The sequence below is a fragment of the Cenococcum geophilum genome (genome assembly GCF_001692895.1).
Source record: "Cenococcum geophilum 1.58 unplaced genomic scaffold K441scaffold_24, whole genome shotgun sequence".
NCBI lineage: Eukaryota > Fungi > Ascomycota > Dothideomycetes > Gloniales > Gloniaceae > Cenococcum > Cenococcum geophilum.
This window is the reverse complement of record NW_027137582.1, coordinates 1,487,208-1,509,086: the sequence shown is the minus strand read 5'-3', so window position 1 is coordinate 1,509,086 and position 21,879 is coordinate 1,487,208. Positions and strand designations below refer to the sequence as shown.

Here is a 21,879-nt window from a genome sequence, read left to right as displayed (position 1 = left end):
ATAAGATTTAAGAGCCTATTGCTAAGCATTAGCAGCCTCCCGTTTAGTATTATAAGAACGGCGTAACTCCGCTAGAGTAATAGACAGTTTATTATCTAGCTGCGCAGTAGTAGATTAAATATAAAACCCTAAGACAAATTAATTAGGGAACTAGATAACTATTAAAAGTAATAGGTTGCGTATATTTAGCATTAAAAATAGAGTAAACGTTATAGGAAGAATAAATATTTACTTTAATGCACTTTAAATAAGAGAACGATTATTGCGAAGATGGGTTTGCTAATGTAATATAAACTAACCCCTTTTTCGAACAGCGAGAATATGGAGACGGCATGATCTTACTAAGAGACAATATTGCAGTAATAGTGCGAATGCGACGAGCAGTTAAGGAAGAAGAAATTGCTTTAGGTATAATAAGTAATAATATTAACTAAATTAATTAGACGGATATTATACCTCTAGTAAACAACTTAGAGATATTTAGGATCTTTAAGGACGAAGATAAAAAGGAGGGAGATAGTGTTACGGACGCTTTAAGTACAATATTATAACTACTAGGAGAGGAGTTAGAAGAAGCTAGTTGGTTAATATAAGCACGGTCTAGGATAAAGCCAATAGAGCTATGTGATAAGGAATAGTAACTAAGGTTATATAATATAATCTATATAATCTGTAAGATCTATATAATCTATAATAGAGTAGATAAAGTATACATATATCGCGTATAAGGAGGATTTTATAGGAGTACGGTTGTGTATTTAAGGACCCTTAGTCCCTACCTAGATAGTTCCTTCCTTATAGTGATTCTTAGAATATAATTAGAGTTAATCTGTTAGGTAACCACTCCACCAGTTATTATTACGTTGTTGACTTTAAATTGCTTCACCTATACACCTAGCCTATTAACGAGCCCATCGTAGTACCTGCTACAAGGTTCCGTTACAGAGTGGTTGCCTAATAGATTAACTCTAATTATATTCTAAGATTTACTATAAAGAAGAGAAACTATCTATAGAGACCGTGTGTCTTTAAATATATAACTCCTCCCTATAGTAAAAGGTTTAGTATATTAGTACATTAGTACGTCGGTATATTACGTTCCTACATTCCCACGTTCCTACGTTTTAAACTTATAACGTAACTAGCTACGTAACTTAGCTACCCCTTATCCTATAGCTCGATCGGTTCCAGCGCCTCCCGTACTATTTTAACCAACCCGTTTATATCTATCCTTAGTAGTCACACTACTGTCGATATAAGGTCCGTAACAGTAGAGGATAGAGATGGCTATACGTAGCTTAAAACCCCACAGCGCTCTGCTATCTTTATAGTCCTATACTTTTACTAGCAGAAGGCTATACCTTATTCTCTTAATAAACTAAAAGAGTACTTTAATATCCCTAGACCTACTACCTTTAATATCCTTAGAAGTAAGCGCGCTTATTATCTTTAGTATTTAGATAAACTGGAACTTTGTAGAGCACCTTATTAGCTTATAAACTTAGACGCTAACGTAATTACAATATATATTAATTAGTGCTTATTTAAGGAGAAGGGAGACCTATAGCTAGAGCTTGCTTTTAAAGCTAGTATAGACCCTTTAGAGGGTAAGGAGAACCTTATATAGTAAATAATTTAGTAGCGCGTTATAGAGGTTTCTGGCATTAAGACTTATATAGCTGCTATTAAAGAAGATTATCCGCTGCGTATAAGGGAGGAGTTAGTACAGTAGTGCGTTATTTAGTTAGAACTCTACCCTTACGGCGTATACTAAAGGAAGTTAATCTAGTATAACGAGATCTATTAGGCTACTAGTCCTAAATATATATATAAAGTAAAAAGGAGGCCTAGTAAGAAGGAGAGGTAGAAGCCCTTAAATATTTAGTATAATAAGGACACGTACCTAGACCTAGAGAAATAGTAGAAGTTCTACATCTTCTGCGTTCTAAGCTATAATTTTATATAGGCAATTAAGTATAACGTAGGCAACTCTAATAGTAAGATAAACTTAGAGACGTATATCTTTAAGATTCTTCCTAAGTTATAGAAGGAGATCCTAGAAAGAAAGCTTATTATATAGCAGAACTAAAACTCTACTTATATCTCTAGAAAGGTGCTTAATTAGCTAGATAAACACGGTATAGATTATATTAAAGGGCCTCTAACCTCGCTAAATTTCTCTATAATAGAGACTTAGGTAAAGCCATTAAGGGAGAAGTTCTATTAAAGAAGAGTTATAACTAGGCAGGCTAGCGTTAAAAGGTTCTATTAGGTGTGGCGTAAATTAAAGCCTAAGAAAATTAATAAAATAATTAATAACTATCTAGTAAGGCTATATAAGTGTATAGAGTGTATAGAAGGCCATGCGATAAAATATTAGATATAAATAAATAATTAAAATATCCTATTTAGCTGTAAAATAGGTGGTGTTAAGATACGCTAAGTATTTACTTATATCCAGAGAATTCGCTACCTTAAGAGCCCTTAGCACGTTAGAGTCCGTAAACAAAGTGGCCTATACGCGAACACCAGAATTAAAATCAGACCTACGGAGGATAGATTATCCTATTCGGTCGGGCGGATAATAATCCTATTTAAGGATAGCCCGGATATTGGATAATATCTAGATAACATCTAGATATCCGTAAAATTTTAACTATAAAACTAAACCTTTACCCCCTATCGTACGACGCTATAAATATGGCTAGTACTAGTAAAATTCACCCTAAAAACTTTAATAATAATAATTTCTTTAAAGTTAATATACTTTCTGCCCTTTTAAGCGGCGTTAAGACTAAAGCTAATACTAGTTTAATCCTAACTACTTATATAACACAGATCTTAAGATAAGTCTCCTTAATTTATAAATATACTTATACGGCAATAAAAGAAGAAAAGGCTTATATTAAAAAACGCTACTTTTATAAATACTATCCTCCTTAAGACCTAAAAGGACACTATTCCTTAACCGTTAGATTATAAGGCTATATTTAAAAAAAATATTATTAAATAGAACTTAGTAGAGAACTAGGAGCGTATAATAGTAAAAGATTAGGGGAAGAGATCTCTTTTAGAACTATATTAAAAGCTTTTAGTAAGAGGAGAAGTTTAAGGTCTTAAGGATAAGGTTCTAAAGCGTATAGTATATTAAAATACTATAAAGCAAGCACTACTAAATCTAATTATTATACGACGGCTTCCCTTTTTATATATAGAATGACTAGAGTTTTATGCTTTTGTAAAAGTATTAAATTAAGAAGCACCCTTAATTATCCCTATATACTACTTAACGATTATAGCCTAGATTCTTAAACACTTTACTAAAAGTTAAGATATTATACGAAAAGTACTTTAATCTATAAAAATAAATATTTACCTTACTATGGATATCTAGACCTCTTTAAGTTATTCCCTTTTTCTTAGAATTTGTGCTAGCTTTATTAATATCTAGGATAAATACCGGAACCCCTTAATTGCCCTTTATATAGTATTTAGTTAGAGTAATATAGATTAATAGAAGGCGCTTTATCCGGTTCTTATTAAGTATAGTATTAAAATAAAGATTAGAGCTCTTATTGGCGATAATACCGGATTAAACAATATTCTCTATTATATAATTAGCTAATAGCTTAGCCTTAAGTATAAAATTAACTAAATTGCAATATATTAAAGAATTCACTATTAGGGGCACGTTATTAATCTTATTATTTAAGCCTTTCTATTTAGTTTAAAAAAGGATAAGAAGCTTATAAACTTATATAATAAAGAGGATAAGAAATAGGATAAAGAAGAAGAGGAAAAAGAAGAAGAAGTTATATAATAAGTACTACCGCTAGTTAAAAAAAAAATAAAGATAAAGAATTAGAGCTAGCATTAAATAAAAAGCGTAAAAGAAGTAGAAATATTTGAAATATTATAGGGCCGATAGAAAAGCTTTATAACTATATCGTTTATATCCACAGCTTAGCTAACTATATAATATAGTTTACTAAATATACTAGTAAAATAGCTAGTTTCTTATATTATATATAGCTCTAGAGAATAAGGTAAAGGCTAGGCTTTAACTCTATATAAAGCACTATAAGGATAACTTAAAAGATAATATCCTCTTAATAAGCGAATGGATATATCTTTATATAATTCATAATTTTCTTTAGTCTTTTTATAAAGCAACTCTATTTCTTTAAGGAGATTATATAACACTAAAGAGGGTTCTAAAATTAGTTAATATTTTTAAGGATATAATATAGACCGCATTAGTATATTATATAATACTCTTAATATTTCTTTAGCTAACTTTCCTATAGGTAATAGCTACTAAGGCTAAGGATAAGTTTATAACATCAGGAAAATGTTCATGCCTCCTGACAGTACTGACAGGCTCCTGACAGCTCCTGTCAGGGCTGCCAGGATCTCCAGGAGACCCTCACACTCGGTTTCCTGTCAGGAGCCTGTCAGGAGGCCGCCCGGACCAAACGGACCAAACGGACCTCCAGGACCATCAGGACCATTAGGACAATTAGGACAATTGGGATAATTAGGATGATTAAAATTCTAGATTTCAAAATGAGGTATATTAATACTCCGGTATTTATAGCAGTTAAAATATATAAATTAGGTTAATTTTAGGCCCTATTCTATGTACACGATGCTTTAAGCAATTTAAATAATCCAAATCGATCCTTCCTACCTACCACCTATGTCTGTATCTGCTCGGGCGTCGAGTGATTGATTAAGACGAGGGGTAAGGCTCTTGCAGAGGCTCCAAACCGTCGATTAGCGGTGTTCCCGATAATCCGCCGGCCGTGTACTGATTTCCTAACTAGGCCTAGTACCTGCCTGTCCTGCCTGTCCTGCCAGTCTGACCGTCCTACCTGTTCGTGCCTACCTGTCTGTACCTACCTGTCTGTACCTACCTGTCTGTATCTGTAATTCGGGGGAGAGGTTGGCCCGATCGAAGGCTCTGCTTAATTCGATTGGTCNATTNATCGTATTAATTTGATTGCGATTGATTGTATTAATTCGAATCATTCTCTATGGGCGTTCGCTGGCTATACGTTTGAATGGTGGTCGTCTGGGGTGCCTCCCTAAGAGGCCTTGATTCAATTTGATTCGGTAACGGGATAATATCGAGGCTCTAGTTCGATTTGATCGATCGATTGAATTGATTGTGGTGTTCGCTGGCTGGTCGTTTGGACGATTATCGTCTGGTTCTGGCGACGGTCTCTAGTTCTGGCGACGGTCCTCTCCTACCTGCCTACCTACCTACCTACCTACCTACCTACCTACCTACCTACCTACCTGCCTGCCTGCCTGCGTCAGTGTTTGGTTTAATTTGGGGGAGGAGTCGGCCTGATCGAAGGCTCTGATTGATCCGAATCGTTCTCTATGGCCGTTCGCTAGCTGTACATTCGAACGGTAGTTGTCTGGGGTAGGAGGCCTTAATTCGATTCGGTGACGGGCCGATATTAAAGCTCTGGTTCAATTCGATCGATTAATTAATTGAATCGTTCGTGGTGTTTGCTGGCTGGTTGTTCAAACGGTCGTCTGGCTCTAGGACGGTCATCTCATTCTGGCAACGGTCGTCTGGTTCTGGCAACGGTCGTCTGGTTCTGGCAACGGTCGTCTGGTTCTGGCGACGGTCCTTCTGCTGGCTGCCGTTCTAGTGCCTCCTAAGGTAGGGAGGATGTAAGGAAGGGTAAAAAATAAGGTGGCTACTAAGGGGTAACTTGACAGAGGCACGTGTAGGCTATCGGGATATAGCGGGGACCCGATAGTAATGTGTGTCATGCGGAGCTTCGTGTAAAGCCTTCGTACGCAGAGCTTCGCGCAGAGCCTCGTGCAGAGCCTTTGTACGTAGAGCTTCGTGTAGAGCTTCGTATAGAGTTTGCGCAGAGCTTCGTGTAGAGCTTCGTGTAGAGCTTCGTGTAGAGCTTCGTGTAGAGCTTCGTGCAGAAGCTCGTGCAGAAGCTCGTGCAGAGCCTCTGTACGCAGAGCTTCGTCTAGAGTCTCGTGTAGAGCCTCATGCAAAGCTTCGTGCAGAGCTTCGTTTAGAGCTTCGTGTAGAGCTTCGTGTAGAGCTTCGTGCAGAGCCCCGTGCAGAGCTTCGTGCAGAGCTTCGTGCAGAGCTTCGTGTAGAGCTTCGTGTAGAGCTTCGTGCAGAGCTTCTGTAGAGCTTCGTGCAGAGCTTCTGTAGAGCTTCGTGCAGAGCTTTCTGTAAGAGCTTCGTGCAGAGCTTCTGTAGAGCTTCGTGCAGAGCTTCTGTAGAGCTTCGTGCAGAGCCTTCCTGCAGAGCTCGTGTAGAGCTTCGTGCAGAGCTTCGTGTAGAGCTTCGTGCAGAGCTTCGTGTAGAGCTTCGTGCAAGAGCTTCGTGCAGAGCTTCGTTGTAGCTTCGTGCAGAGCTTCGTGTAGAGCTTCGTGCAGAGCCTCGTGCAGAGCCCTAGTAGTGTGGCTTGAGGGGTGTGCATAGGGTGTTGCTTTGGGGGGTATCCTGCCAGGAACCTGACAGGACAATCAGGAAATACTAGTTTCCTGTCAGGAGCCTGTCAGGACGATTAGGAAGTACTAGTTTCCTGTTAGGAGCCTGTCAGGACGATTAGGAAATACTAGTTTCCTTTCAGGAGCCTGACAGGACGATTAGGAAAATCAAAGATCCTGGTAGGAGCCTGTCAGGACGATCAGGACGACCAGGACGATCAGGAAAATCAAAATCCTGGCAGGAGGCCTCCAGGATCTTGGCACCCCAACAAAATGCTGATGAACTCCTTAACTCTAATATACTAAGGAAAAGCTTATAAAGTACGTTAAGAAGCTAAATAATTCTCCCTATTATCTAGCGGCACAAGTTCTTAACCTAGAGTGTTATACGGCTTTTTTAAAAGATTAGAATAATTATATCACCGTTAAAGGAGAAAAGAAGCTTTTTAGCGTATAAAAGCTCTAGGAGAGATTCCGCGAGAAAGTAATACTTTTAGGTTTAACTATATTATACGCAACTAAGAAAACTTAAAAGTCGCCTTTAGAGTCTAAAGAAAACCTCTCTGCCTTCTATAAGGCTCGTTTTTAGCATTATTTAAAATATACTCGTCCGTAGAGTCTAGATAAGTTTAATAACTATATTAATAAGAATCTAATTCCGCTCAATAGCTATATAATAGCTATTTAATAGTAAAACTAGCCTCTTTAGTATATAATATTTCCATAACTCTTATAGCTTACAATTAAAGTTCTCTTAATACCTAAAATAAGCAATAAGCTAAAGAGAGTATTTTTAAGTTCTTAACGTCGCGTCCTATAGGATTGTATAAGTACTACTTTATAAATACTTAAGGCATTAGAATGCGTAAAGGACTAGGCAGCTTATAAGATTTTAAGTATTCTCTTATAGTTATATAAGGGAAAGTATATAAGGGGTATGTTATATAACACTAAAGGGGGGTAGGGGGGTATATAAATAAAATAATTTTAGGCAAAAGGTAACCACTAAAGGCGCGTAGGTGGCATAGGTAAATATATGCTAACTTTAAACTTAATAGATTATAAGTTTAAATCCTACTAATGTCGTCCTTTATTAAGAATTGGGAAATATAATTATCTAATATACTTCTCGTCCTACTATATAATAGATTCTCCGGCAACATTACTATATTATAAGTAAACTCTCCTCTTTGTATAATATACTTATATAACTAACTACTCTTAAAATAAGTAGGAGAGGGTAAAAGCTTTACCGGCAATTAATATGGAGGCTTAAGTTAGGGGTATATTAAAGAGGTAGGTGCGAATAGGGAGGCCCTTATATATAAATACAATTCTAATTTAGAGCCATGGGTCTCTAAATATAACTATAAGTAACCTATATTACTTGTATAAGGTAGAGAGCTAATTAATACTAGCCTTACGAGGCTTATACAGCAACTCTACGTCGTCTAGTAGGCCCTCGCCCCTTTACTAAATATTGGAATCTCCTAGGGTTCTATAGTAGGTGCTATGGAAATTATAAGTAGCGGGATCATAGAGCTTAATATTCGTTGTACGATATAAATTCTTAGCCTATAGTGGCGGCAGCGGGAGNATTNNAGGGTAAGGNTCGGATNNTNGAACTNGNGGATNATAAGGAGTAGAAAAAAGTTACTNAATTTAAACTNCTNGNTCTNCTCTCTTTTTTCCTATTTTTATTTTATTTTATAGTATTTTATATAAAGAGAAATATAAATAAAAAGGTAGAAAGAAGATATCTAATTAATAGGAAAGCTAAAGGTATTTACTAAGGCTCTGCACGAAGCTCTGCACAAAGCTCTGTATAAAGCTCTGCACGAAGCTCTACGGAGGCTCTATATAAAGCTCTGCACGAAGCTCTATATATGGAGGCTCTGTACAACGGCTCTGCGTATAACAGTTCTGCGTATAACGGCTCTACTACGGAGGCTCTATATAAAAGCTTTGTGCAGAGCTTCGTGTAGAGCTTCGTGCAGAGCTTTATGCGGAGCCTCCGCAGAGCTTCAAGCGGAGCCTCCGCAGAGCTTCAAGCGGAGCCTCCGCAGAGCTTCGTGCAGAGCTTCGTGCGGAGCTTCGTGCGGAGCTTTTGCTGAGCTTTGGTAGAGCTCCGTGCGGGGCTCCCCCTAAGCCTTATATCTATATAATATTACTTATCCTTAGGATATTTAGATAAAAGTGATACCATTTTAAAGCGCTTTATAAGCTCTATAAATCTATACTAATAGAAAAATTATTTATTTAATATTGGGGGGTGCATTACAAGTGTAAGTATATTAGGGTTTTTTGCCAAGACTATCCGGATACTATCAGCTAATAGGTCTATTATCCGAGAGGCCTATCCGGCCTATCCTCCGCAGGTCTGATCAAAAGTACGCGTATGGTCACGGAGCCTTGATCTTATTGATTTATTGGTTAGCTCTTATCGATAACCCACGGACCCGAATTAACGTGCTAAGGGATAAGCTTCTTATATCGCGAAGATAGCAGTAAGAGCAGCGCCAGCAGCGCTCTTAGCTGCTGCTGCTAGTGCCTTCTTTGGAGCATGCTGCCGTGGCTTTGGCTTTGGCTTTGGCTTTAGCTGTAGCTCTTCCTTCTCAACATCAGATATATCCTCCCAATCGTGCCACGGAACTTGGTGTTCTAGTAGCCCTGGTCAACGTAGCTCTTGTACAGATATTGTATAAGTTACCCATCACAAATAGTAAGATATAATAAGGATTTAATGTATTTTAAAAGCTTATAGAGTATAGTTGAGGGGAGAGTGGCAACCCCGCGATGCGCGCCAAGAATCGCTTACGCTACACTAAGCCACTAAAGGCTAGCGCACGCCACTACGACAAGGGGAGGCCAGGAACTTTTGACCCACTCCGTAAGGCTTGGAGAGTTAGTTCGCGCTAAGTGGCTAAGCGCGGTGCAATGGGTTAGCGTACTCAAGACGCGCTTAACAAATCTTGCGAAAGTGCACCACGTATGTGGTTAGCGTCCCTTGCGGACCGATTGAAAATCCGCACCAACAGAATCAGGTAACGCTGCGCTCCGGGCTTTTTTGCTCGAGCTTCCGTGGCAGCTCCGTGGAGCACGCTTCCCAGGTAGCTATACACACCCTCTCTCCCGCGCCGGCTATACCAACCTCGTCCTCGCACACTCAGGAACAGAGCATGGCAACGACACGCCTCCGCAAAACCTTCCGCTACCCGACCGACGAGGACTCCGACGACCCCGTCGAGGGCATCGACGAAGAAGGTCCGCACACCCCTGCACGCATCCTCCATCCCCCATCCCCCCTTCCCGGCACGCTCCCCCCAAACGCCCGAGCTATATTAACACGCCCGCCAGAGCAAGAAAAGCTAATCCAAACCCTCCACACGACCGACGCCGCCAAAACCCGCCTCTACACCGCCCTGCTCCTCCCGCTCCCGCTCCTCCCCACCCTGCTCTACCTCCCCCGCCTTACCACCTCCCTCTCCGCCGCATCCCTCTCCGCCGCCGCCATCGCCTCCCTCCTCGCGACGGCTTACATCCTGTACTACCTCCCGCACGCGCCCGAGACAGCCGGCAGCCGCCGACCAGGGCTGCCGGACGCTAGCGGGTCGGTGCGACGGCACATCGTCCCGCTGAACGGGGTGCTGAGCGCGATGCTAGCGGTGCGGGAGGGGCTGGCGGGGACCGGGTGGCGGGAGGGATTGGCGGGGGGTGGGGGGTATGTGCCTGCGTGTAAGTTTGTAGCGGCTTTTTCCTCCTCCCCTCTCCCCTTTTTCTGCGTTTTGAGTCTGCGGCTGCGGCTGTGTGTCAAGCAGACAAAAAAAGCTGTACGCGTGAGCTGACGAGTGCGCAGTTGTGTTCCTCCTCGTGCTGGTCGCGCGGACGCAGCTCAGGCCCGTTGACGTTGGCGGGCTGGAGCGGCTGCGGTATCGCTACAAGGGCGCGTGAAACGGCGCGTGTGGGACAGTAGTGCGGCAGGGTGTGAGGGCAAGCAATGTGAGTATGGCGCGAGACGCCTACAAGGCGTGTAAATTGGGGTGGGGGCCTTTAGGCACTAGATACCTTTGCTCCCATCCACCTTTTCCCTATCCCAGGATAGGATAAGCTCTCCGCAGCGCGCTCGACCAACCAACTGAACATCGCAATACCGCCGACGCAATTCAATAATTTCCCGGTGCGTGCATGAGAGAATGGGGTAGATGCAGTCTAGCCTAGAAGAGAGGTTTCCGCGCAAAAAAGTAAAGAAGGGCAAAAGCACCGAAAAGCAACCAAAAAAGCCGCCCGCAAGCCCATCTCGCTACAAAAGCAAATGTCTCCCACCCCACCCCCGGTCCCCTTAGCTCCTCTCTTTTACTATAACCCCAAATTACAACCACTCTACTCCCTTGATTCATATGCCCGCAAGGCAATCTTGTATTTTCTCAGTCTCGTGTTCTATGCGCATGACGCATGTTTCTCGTTAGGAAAAAGAAGCGAAACCAATGCCAAGGAAATGCAGCCCAGCTTGCGCAGACAATTTTCGATGTTTTGCCCTCTCCACAACTCCTATTGGCTGGGAAAATTTCTTACCACTGTTGAGGCAAGTTTGAGCAGTGGGAATGGCTTACTCCGTTTTGCTCACATGTCAATCGTCTCGTTGAATCGGAGCACACCGTTGCCCTTCAGGAAGCCGTCGACGCCGCTGGGGACTTGGTAGAAGGAGGGCGCGGCGACGGCGAGCGGGCCGCGCTGCTGCTGTGCGCTGTTGGTGTTGGAGATATCGGTGATGAGGACGAGGCCGGCCGTCTTGATAGATTCGATTAGGGCCGGTACGAGATCCTAGATGTGTAGTGAGCATGAGGCTCTAAGTAAAATGCAAACCGGTGCCGCTAGAGCGACGTGACGCCACGTTAGGTAGGGAAATGTACGTACCAACAACCTCGAACTGCAAATCAAGCCCATGAAGTTGTTATCCCGAGCGATCTGCACCGCTTCCTTCACCGATATCGTCGTGCGTCCGCTGCTCTGCACTTTCTGCGGATCGGCCACCGAGATGGAGGCGTCGGCGCCGAGTTCGTTGCAGAGAAGGATAGGATCTGCTCGATTGTTAGTTCGCTTTGAATTCAGGTGGCTTAGAAGAACAGAACGGAAGGCCAGACATACAGTTCGGCTGCTTCCAATTCAGCGCCGTGCAAATGTCCTGGTTGAACGACGAGAACACTATAGAGCGCAAAAAGCCGTCTCTCTGTTCTCTCAGATGTCGCGCGTGCTCGAACACCACTGTCAATAGAGCGTCTGCAAAGTCATTGATGGTAGGTGTTGGACCTAGTCGCAGGCGCTCCTCTTCCAGCCGACTTGGATACAGCACATGCAACTCAACATGGATATGGGCAGGCAGGAGTTTTAGGGCATCGCGAAGCGTCGCGAATGACGTCGCAAGGATCTGGTGAATGCGCGGGATGTCGTCAGGGGATGCGTTGGTGAGTCCTGCGAGTCCTGCGAGAGCCGCACTGCTTACTCCCTGCTGTGCGCCAATACTGACGAATTGAGCATAAGTGAGGATATTGACGGGCACATCGAGGCCTTGGTAGTTGATTTTCCAGCGAGGATACAGTACAGGGACACCGTCGCTTGTCAGTTGCACAAACAATCGGACGTACTCGCCTGACAAACTCGAGCCGGTAATCAAAGCGTTTGGTTGTGAGTCTAGTTGGCTGGTCGCTTTCCAATACGTTGCGAAATGCGTGATCTCGAGAGGGATGCCATGGAAGGGTTTAACAACTTGGAAATCGAAACTAATGCGGCCGATGGCACGTAGTCGTGGGTCGAACAGTTCGAGATGCCATTGCCCAGAGCTGCTTGCTTTACCAGCGAAGACCTTGGAAGATGCTACACTGCGAGCGATTACTTTGGATCCGAAGGTGGGGAAGATGTCGAAATCGATGGAGAAGGTGTCGAGGTTCTCTATTTGAAAGGATATCACTTTGAATTCGTCCTGTATAGGGAGGAGAATATTTCGAGGTATTAAGTCTGATGACTTGGACGATATAGTGAGACGGGCTGCGGGGTATTTGCGATCGTCGTAGAATTGTATCGCATCAGATCCAAGATTCTCAAAGCTAATAACAACAAAAGTTTTCGTGTCGAGAAAATTGTGCCCGTAACGTCTGAGCGGGATAATTGGAGGTGGTAGAATGAATTCTGGTATCCCCTCGCCCTCAATTTCCATAGGAGCCGGGGTGCTGCTAGGAGGCGGTTGAGCACTTTGAATTTGCGGCGATACTTGCTTCGGTGTGGCAAGGCCTACTCCACGTCCAACTGAAGCTAATAGCCTCATGCACTCCAGATGTCCTTCCCATGTTGCGTAGTACATGGCAGCCAACCCTTTCTCGTCTAAAATATCTACGCTGACAGCACACTGTAACAGTGTCTGGAGGCACTCGACATGGCCTTCGCTTGCGGCATGGAATAAGGGCGTCCACTGGTAGAGTTTGTCAGGTTGGTTAAGATCCGCGCGATATTTCTTCAGCAACAGAAGCATATTTGGGACTTTTCCAGATCGTGCGACCAAGTGTTGGGGGTAGAGGCCTTCGGCATCCGGAAGTATTTCGGCTTTTGCCTGAAGAAGATGTTCGACTATTGGCATCGAGCCATGCTGACAGGCAAGATTCAGTGGTATATGTTCGGATGGCCCTGCTCGACTAATTTGTGCCCCTTTTGATAATAACATCTGCACGCAGGCCAGTTGAGAATGAACGATCGCATGGATTAATGGAGTGAAGTTATCCTGGTCCTTGAAGTTGATTGTATCTGGAGCCCCATTGATCAAACCTTGAACCATCTCAACATGACCGTGTATGCAAGCATAGTGTAATGGTATACGCCCATAGACATCCAAGGCCTTGACATCCACCCGTGCTGCCAAGCCAATCTCGAGAACAGCACGTCGTCCACAAACAGCAGCCTTGTGTAGGCAATTTCGTTCATTTATTTCATCCTCTTGATTGAGATTGACGCGATTGGTGTCTAGCATAAGCCGCAGAGCTGCTTCCGGTGCCTCCTCGATACTGCTCAGGAATGCTCTCGATATTCTTTCCTGTGCGTCCGCTAGAGTTGATAGACGAGTCAGACATTCTTCAATCTTTTCGGTGTTTCCAGTGCTAATCGCCTGCACGATTTGGTTATCCAATTCTATGTCGCCTTCCTGTGAGGGTTCCGTAGTGACAGGTTGATTGACCGAGGGCGTGTACTGCATTTTGTCGCCCTCTGCCCACCCTGAAAAATCTAGTAGGGCCTGGGTTGCCTGATCCGAGAGACTACTAATGACATCGCGATTGAAGCATGGTTGAACCTCGACAGCTCGGGACAAGTAAAGTTGCTTTTCTCGCGACTGGCATTGGGGTCAGCCAGGGCTGTAGTATTCGAAAGACAGTATTATATCCGACCTTGGAAGTTTTGTCCCACTACGAAGCGATGTTAGCAAGCCTTTGAGTGAGCTGGACTTGTCTCCAACAGACCTTTTTCAAAATCTTCGAAAATGCAGTCGCGTTCACCTCAACAAATTGCTGTCTATGATCAATTATTGAACTAACATTAACGGTGTGCAAATTACCTGGAGCTTGTTCAGGTCCATGTTGAACTGTTTCAAGCCTTCTTCGAGTGCTATGTACTTTGAAGACACTTTGGAGACAGTCGCTCGCTGGGTTTGCATGGCACGCTTCTTGTCCAACAACGTCGTCAGCCTTAACCTCAACTACAGAAATTGTTAGTGTGAGTCAAGTCCGTGAAGTCTGTAATTTGTCGCACCTCAGCTTCTTTCTGGAGGTAGAAAGTGTTGACTTTCTCGAGTTCACGCTCCTGCCAAGGGGTTAGAGGCCGCTACAGCAGTGCTAAAGCGATTGCATACCAGTCGGAAGAAGAAAGTCGCCTTGTTAGCCTGAAGAGAGGTCTGGGGATCGACCGTCTCTCCTCCCTGAGTAGATACATTCTGTGCAGGAAGGACGGGTGTTGCGCTCAGCTTCTTGATGAGCTGGAAGAAAACAATCAATAACGTCTCTAGACAGATATTGGAAGATAAAAGACCTTTTTCAGTGCTTTGTAGTCGACGAAGCTGGCGGCATACTCGGGGATCTCGAGCTGCCGCTTCTGAATATGCTTGCCAAACTTCCTGTTGAATCGCGGTAGGTCAGTCGAGTCAGCCTTCGACACTAGGCTAGTCGAAGACAGGGTCTTTCGCATACTGGAAACCAGGGGACCTGGAGACTCCATCGGAACGGAACGTACATTTTGCAAGGGAATGGGCGGACAGTGCTCGAAATGAGCGCCTACACGCGCGTTGCACAAGCGAGAGAACAGATACGGAAGTTCGCAGATCAGCCAAACGGTGATGACGGGCTCACAGTGTGGCATTTAGCAACCGCTTATAGGACGGTGGGACGGGAAAAGAAACAAGCCGGAACGGGGCGGGCAAAGGCAGCTGTATGTTCCTGGCGTTGCCGTGGATATAAAGTTAAGCTGAAATTACCTAAAGCCTAATGAGTATTTTAACCTGCCTTGGACTACCCGGTATCCGCTGTCCGCTGTCCGCCAACACAGCCAGCAGAAGACTGGGAAAGCGAATGAGGGGCAGCGATACCTCGGGAGAAGTTCAAAACTAGCAGCACGAGACGGCGCAAGATGATTATTGGGGGGATTCTAGGCAGAGGAGTCCATGTAAGCCCTGTCGTAGCGGCCATAGTGGCCATAGTGGTTGAGAACTTTTGGTACGTCTGACAGCCAATGGCGACGCCTATTGCGAACATGTGTTGTGCGACTTGAGCTAATCAGGCCGGAGATGGCTCGGTTTGTGTAAGGCGTGTGCACTTGAGAGGTTAAAAATTACTCGCCTGGCTCCTTAACAGTAGGGCGTAATCGTGCGCCGGTGTATATACCGTATATACCTACCTAATTTCACGGCAGCGATGAAATCGAGCCTCTTGTCCTACCTTAAACATGCGACGTCGTCTTGAAGGTTCATTCCTGGCACGTGACGCTAAATGCTGCTATCACTCAATTCCGGCCTTTTGAGCACACCGCAAGGGGCACCACAGCTCAACTGATACGTAAAATTCATTGCTCGATTTAGGTTAGTAGTGCACCAAGTCTTCAGGCTGAGACGCTCTTGGCAAGCCTCCTTCCAAATACTCTTTTGCACAAGGCTGTACCATTCGCTGCAAGGAAGGCCTCCAGCTTGCTTACTCTAGCTTCTATTCTTCATGAGAGTGAGCCTCGACGTTGCCACAGTCAGTTTCGGACGGATTTTGCTATCCCTTCCGCTGGTGATGTCCTACGAGAGGTGGGCCGTGCGCGAACACTAAAATCAAAACTACGCGTACAATCACGGAGCCTCGATCATATTGATTCTATTGGCCAGCTCTTATCGATAACAGCAGGACGAAATACACCGGCGGAAGGGATAAGATAAATGTTGGGCAGTTTTGCGGTCTGAGGGAATGTCGAACAAGCACGCTAACTATCCGATATACTAGGATGATGTAGGCGCTGATAAATGCTTATCTAGGCCCCGAAGGAAGACCGTTCACCCTGAAAAAGACTACCCTCAGCAGGAGCACATCTTGCAAGCATTGTGTATTCAGGTTATTCTATTCACTGCCCAAAAGCCTCTCGCCGATGAATCGCAGGATGTCTAGGCTCCTGCTACGTAGTGCTTTTTCTACAGAAACCATGCGAGCCGCCGTCCTCCAAGTCAAATCCTTCGCCAATGCAGCCACGGAAACACAAAAGCATCTAGTTGAGACGGATGAAGCAAGCGAGGCATGGCGGAGACCTAACATCAAAGACCATAGACGTCCCACCCATCAAAATCTGCTGTGTCCCTCGCGGTGAGATTATCTGCTGTCGATTCCATATTATTAGTCGGCTTGTCCCAAGGTGTGCGCACCGCAATATCGGTGCTCAGTTCCTCGTTTAGTCAAAGTTCGTCGTCATCCAGCTCTGATGGCTTCAACAAACCGCCAACCTTCATCGCCCGCTCTCGCTCCTGTTCCTTGGCTTTGGTTGCTGCCTGCTCCCGTTCTTCTGCGAAAAGTTCGGCATTGTCGCCAGAGAATTCCTTTAGTGAGATCAGGAAGTCTCGAAGGATCAACTTGAACCTATTGAGGTCGGAATTATTGGCGAAAAGACCGTCGATGAAGGAAGCAATTTGAGCTCTGTACCCATGTTAGAATACTCATGTCATTCTGGCATTCAAACAACTTACGTCTGCAGGTTCGGGAAGGCGTTGGACAGCAGATTGCCCACGAAGTTCTTGAGGAACTCCCTGTTCGGCGTTCCGGCAGGGGCCATGTCTGGGGAGTAGATTGGGCCTTGCAGCTTGCCAGAATCAACGAGCCAAAACATCTTGGCAAGCAACATCGACTGTGACTTGAACCCGGCTTTGTGGTCGCTATCTGTCAGGACGAAGAAGACGTCCTGCAGTATAGTTGTGTAAAAGCTTTGAAAGAAAGCGTTGCACGTCTGCGGGTCGGTTTCCGACATGTTGGTAATCAATTCAAAGCACATGCTAAGTCCAGCGCCTTCAACCTCTCTGTTATCGTGCTTGCTAGCCCACATGCACGAGTCGATAACGAACTTGAATGATCGGGCGTCAAGTCTCAAAAGAGCTGGGAAGCATCTCAGGTTGATTGTTCTAAGCAGCTTGAAGAATTCGACGCGGTGCTCTGGATACTCTGAAAAGTCCTTGTTGATCATATCCAAGGTGCATTCGAATATACTATCCATGATGTTCATGATTTGATCCTCCATTAGGCTCTGCGAAATAGTTAGCAAAGTCTTGCATTAGGCCGCAACAGCGAGCACAACCATGTATTTGCTGAGATTGGGTCTCCAACGTACATGTAGCTTATTGATTATTGTAGTCATGACATTCAGGACCTCAGCTTCACGAGCATCGGGAACGTTGCGCTTATAGTCGAGCAGAACTGCCTCGAGAAGTTTGGGCACAAGAGTGCTATGAACCATCTCCAGATCGTCGGCCTTCTCAACATAGATGTTTATTAGTTTTAGAATTTCTTTTTTAATTGTCCTTAGACCTCGGACTTTAGGCATCTTTGTGGCAATGTTGCCTGTGAAATATCAGTCTGGGCCACTTCTACCGCTGCGTCTTTACTGACCTTCTCGCTGCACGGCTTCATCGATCAGGTTGCTGCTGGCACGGTACATAGTCAACATATCCAGATATATGCGACCAACCTGAGGGTAGAAATAGCTTCCTATTGAGCTACAGGCAGCTACGTTTGTCTTCATAATGTTGCCAATGATTTTGATAATCTCGCCATCTTGAAGAACAGTTGGATCTTGGTTGGCCTGCGAAATGATTTGGTCCCACTGTACCACCAATTAGTGAAATCGTGCAATCTTGCATTTGCGCAGTAATCTTACCGCAGTGTTAGGAAAAGACATGAGCTCCTGAATAAGTCTCTCTTGGATGCCCTTTTGGCCCTGAGCGCTGATCATGTAGCCGCAAGCTTCGTAGAAGGTGTGGACCTGCTGTGGGGATAGATCGCAGGTAATTTTCCGTAGGTTGCGGACAATCTCGTCGATGAATGGCTCATTCTCACCAGGCTGCATCGCAACGAAATGTCGCCGACATTTATTGGCAATCTTGATAAACGTATCGCAAGCCATGTCCTGCACACCTATATGTTGTCAGTAAAATCTTTCGATCTTGCTTGGAGGTCCATGGCTAAATTCCTACCTTCGTGCGTCTCATGCATGAATTCGAACAGTTTGTTGACGACCGTCTTGAGAAATTTCCAGTGTGCTTTGAGGAAGCGAGGATATTGGCCCACAATGTACATGATGTTACTGGCAACGACAGCCTTGTTGTCCTTGCCGCGTTTCATCTCCGTAAGGCCTAGAAGATCCTTGATAACTGTGACCAAGAATCTCTTTTCTGTTTCTTCATTCATGGCGCCAGATATTGATCCAATAGCCCAGCATAGAGTATTGCAGTTCGCCCAAGACCATTCAGTACCATCAACTTGCCTAGACAACTTCTCGGACATGATTTGTTCGGTATCGTTAACGTCCAGATGGGTCAGGAATACCAGACATTCCCGAGTCGACTTGTAGAGCTGAATCGTGTCGCTTTCTTTCACAAACTCCCGAACGATTTCGCCCTCATCATTCTCCACGATTAGAACTTCTTCTGGTCTAACCATCTTCTCGATCATGACTTGACGGAGGTTCGAAAGCACTTCTGTGTACTTGTGCTTTCGTAGAGGATAGTTAGCAAGGATGCTAGGATCGCGTGCGCCACCATTTGCGACGAGACCCATATTGATAAGTGGATTGATATCAGTAATAGGCAATTGTTGCATTTCGTCATATAGCTCTGAGACTAGCTTAGTCCAGTATTCCAAACAGATCTTGAAGATCTCTCGATCATCAATCTGACTAATTCGAATGAGATAGAAGTGTCCGTGGGTTAAAAAGTCGCGGTTGGGGAGATTTTCAATAACCTGTCGTTCGGATTAGTACACAACGGAGATTAAAAGGGGGAAGCACGAACATTGAGATGCATAGTGAAGAAGTTGCAGAGGAACAAAGACAGATTCTGAACGAATTCCTGGTCTCTGCTGTTACTGGAAGAGTACGTTGCCTTTAGATCCATGGAAAGGGGGATAATCTTGGAAATCGCCGTCAAGGTTTCTGTGAACATTTGAACGAGCTTCTCGTTGTACGAAGGTTCTGTATGAAGACTAGCAATTTCTGTCAAGCACTTCAATGTGATATTACGGAAATCCGGAACCTCTAAAAAGCGGCTCCTCAGCGTTTCTATGAGACTAGTTCCACTAGGAGGAGTCTCAAAAATGTATCCCAGTGGAATCCAGTTAAGGAACCGCAACAGCGTTTCCAGAGTCGCCTTGATCAAGCTCGCCTGGGTTGCTGTTCGGAGAACCTCGGAACAAAGCTGATAAATAGAGGTAAACTCATCGCACATGCTTTGTTTGAGCTCCTTGGTCTTCGTAGACGTCATCTGATCAGCCGAGTAATCGAAAACTTCTTCTGACAATAATCTAAGAATAGCCATGTTATTCTCGCAAATAGGTAGGCTGCTGTGACATGAAGAAATGATTTCGTTGATGAATGTTGGCCAATTATGAGGCCATTCCTGTTTGAGGATGGAAACAAGGACAAGGTTTAGCTTATTGAGGAGGGTTCTTTCGCTGCGGAGGCTTTCGTCGCTGTTGGAGATCTGAATGATGAAGTTGACCACAAAATTACGAATGCCTATATTAATTTAGCGAGAAGTCCCACTATCATCAGAAGAAATTGGGTCTACCTTGACACTGATCCCGTGGTAGCACCTTCCATCTAGTCATGATGACATTGTCTAGGACTTGCAAGCCCAAGTCTACCAGAAAGTCAGCCTGTGTGCCTAATTCCGTGTCTGATTACTCGCATTTGGTCTGTGGGTATTGCGCATCTTGTAGAATCTGATCCACGAGCAACCACGCGTCTGGGTTCTCCTTAAACTATACTAGGGCTTAGCTGGGCGTCACCGCAAAAGATTGAGGAGGTGTGGCATACCTGGTTCAATGTAGCCTGGGCTTGTTTTTGCTGTGGCAAAGCGAACGCAATTAGCACTCAGTCGTTTAGTTTTATGAAGACGTAAAAAACATACCGTGTCGCCTCGGCCTTCATAGAATGCGCGCACCGTGGCGTCGAGCTCATCGATTGACATCGACATCCTGAGTTGCTGGACCTAATCAACTGAGGGATCAGAGCCCAGACAGCCTCAGTATCTCTGTTGTCTCCCCCTCTAGAGCTTCAAGCCGTGGTCATGCGACGGTTGAAAAGGTTCAGGTCGCCAGTTGAAGAATGAGGTGGTGTGTCGCGGCTCTTGTGGGTTGGAGGTGGGAGGCGATGGTGGGGCAGCGCGATTCGATTGAGAGAGGCGTAAATGGTAATATGGAAGAACTTGGAGTATATGCAACACAAGGAAAGCGGGACCAAGGCCAAAGAGCTGGAGAGACAGGGTGAAGGAAAAGAGGAACTGGACTGAGACCGCCGATGAAGTCGTTCGCAGTACTGTGGCTGGCAGAGAATGCTGGGCGAAGGCGCTAGGCTCCAAGTGGCAGCCTAGACATTTTCATAGGTGTTTTATCGGCAGGGCTGGGGTCAAGAACCTTCGAGATGAATGAATACAAAAACACCTGGCATACATGTTTCTACACAAATACGGTTGTATTTTAGATCGTTTCCATGAAGAGTTTGTTTTTAACAATTGCACTAGTTGCCCGCTTGTCTGATGTTTATACTACTCGGCCTTTTCTTTGTATAGACAGAATTATTGAGAGTCTTTGTTAATGATATTTGTGAAGTCGATTCGTACGGTTTCATAAAAATTCCCTTCCCCGGCTGATTCGCGATTAATCCTACTTCCTGAGTGTTCGAAGCACTTCTTTCCTCCTGGACACCTCACGCATGCAAATTTTTTTCACCACCCATCACTGACAGTGCCACTCCATAGCGCACACGTGTAGCGCCAATTACTATCGGAGAGTTATAAACAATCAGCCAATCCTCGATGATGCTCATTTTCTCCAGTAACGACGTAAAGGCTGCTCTTCACCGTAGGAACGACAATGCCGGAGAATACTGAACCAAACAAGGCACCAAAATTCTGAAGAATAAGTCTTGGTGTTTTGGAGAGAGTGCTCTTCAACCCCTTGTGGCCCACTATCATTCGGATCTGTCTCTAGTATAGGTCGTGGAACTCTTTATCTACCGGGGAAAGTTCCTTTCTTAGAGCAGATGTTATTACCTCTAGCGTCTTGCCGAATATTACTAGTAGGTGATGTAGCGTGGCTCTAAAAAAGCCAGGAGAACGTAGCTTACCGGAAGAGACATAGAGGAGCGAATTGTAATATCGACCAATGAAATAGATCGTAGAATAAATATAAGAGAGACTAGAGATAGGGGATACTCGAACTGCCAGACCCCTGAAACAGAATACGTATTATGTTCTCCTGCTATCTCTTACAAGCGTAGTAATAATAATGAAGATGTCCACAGCCCTGGAGAGACTCGGTAGTCGCCTTTGGTTGCTACATTTAGTGCAAAGAGTTCTGAATTCATCCGTGTACTATTAGCACCTGCCTTATGGTTATCAGCCCATTTATGAATGGAGAGGATGGAGTGAGCGAGTAAATTGCCCACAAAGGGTCCGCGGAGGTCTGTTGCTTTTGCGATATGTTTGCTGGGATTTCTCCCAGAAAACTTCCAAACGTGGTTGCCTGCAGTGTCGATAGACTTCCATGCATAATGACACAGAGCAGTGTTCTAGCTTCATACCGTATCCCCGCAGGCAGATATGCATAGTTTGGTTCCGATAGTTTTCGAAGGGCTCCATTA

The 21,879-nt window shown here is 44.6% G+C and overlaps 2 protein-coding genes across 2 annotated transcripts; one reads left to right on the top strand and one right to left on the bottom strand.

Annotated features, from left to right (window-relative positions):
• Nucleotides 1–9,656: 9,656 nt before the first annotated feature.
• Nucleotides 9,657–10,428, top strand: K441DRAFT_562938 (uncharacterized protein; the record flags this gene model as incomplete). The annotated part of the gene is made up of 3 exons (XM_067643584.1): nt 9,657–9,741; nt 9,835–10,212; nt 10,334–10,428. The coding sequence occupies 3 exons, from the start codon at nt 9,657–9,659 to the stop codon at nt 10,426–10,428; spliced, it is 558 nt and encodes a 185-aa protein (XP_067503509.1).
• Nucleotides 10,429–15,991: 5,563 nt separating this feature from the next.
• On the bottom strand, nt 15,992–20,563 carry K441DRAFT_660832 (uncharacterized protein). The gene is made up of 11 exons (XM_067648774.1): nt 20,147–20,563; nt 20,053–20,082; nt 19,925–19,997; nt 19,805–19,876; nt 19,031–19,752; nt 18,215–18,980; nt 17,899–18,155; nt 17,631–17,844; nt 17,353–17,582; nt 16,718–17,268; nt 15,992–16,667 (listed from the first exon to the last, which is right to left on the bottom strand). The coding sequence occupies exons 1-11, from the start codon at nt 20,210–20,212 to the stop codon at nt 16,430–16,432; spliced, it is 3,219 nt and encodes a 1,072-aa protein (XP_067503508.1). The 5' UTR covers nt 20,213–20,563; the 3' UTR covers nt 15,992–16,429.
• Between the last annotated feature and the right edge of the window lie 1,316 nt (nt 20,564–21,879).

Bases quoted from the DNA above. Each gene is read 5' to 3' on its own strand.
- K441DRAFT_660832 (XM_067648774.1), bottom strand. From the start codon at position 20,212: ATGTCGATGTCAATCGATGAGCTCGACGCCACGGTGCGCGCATTCTAT. The intron at 19,877-19,924 runs GCGAGTAATCAG...ACTTTCTGGTAG, and splicing joins GCAATACCCACAGACCAAAT to ACTTGGGCTTGCAAGTCCTA. The intron at 19,753-19,804 runs GTAGACCCAATT...AAATTAATATAG, and splicing joins ACCACGGGATCAGTGTCAAG to GCATTCGTAATTTTGTGGTC.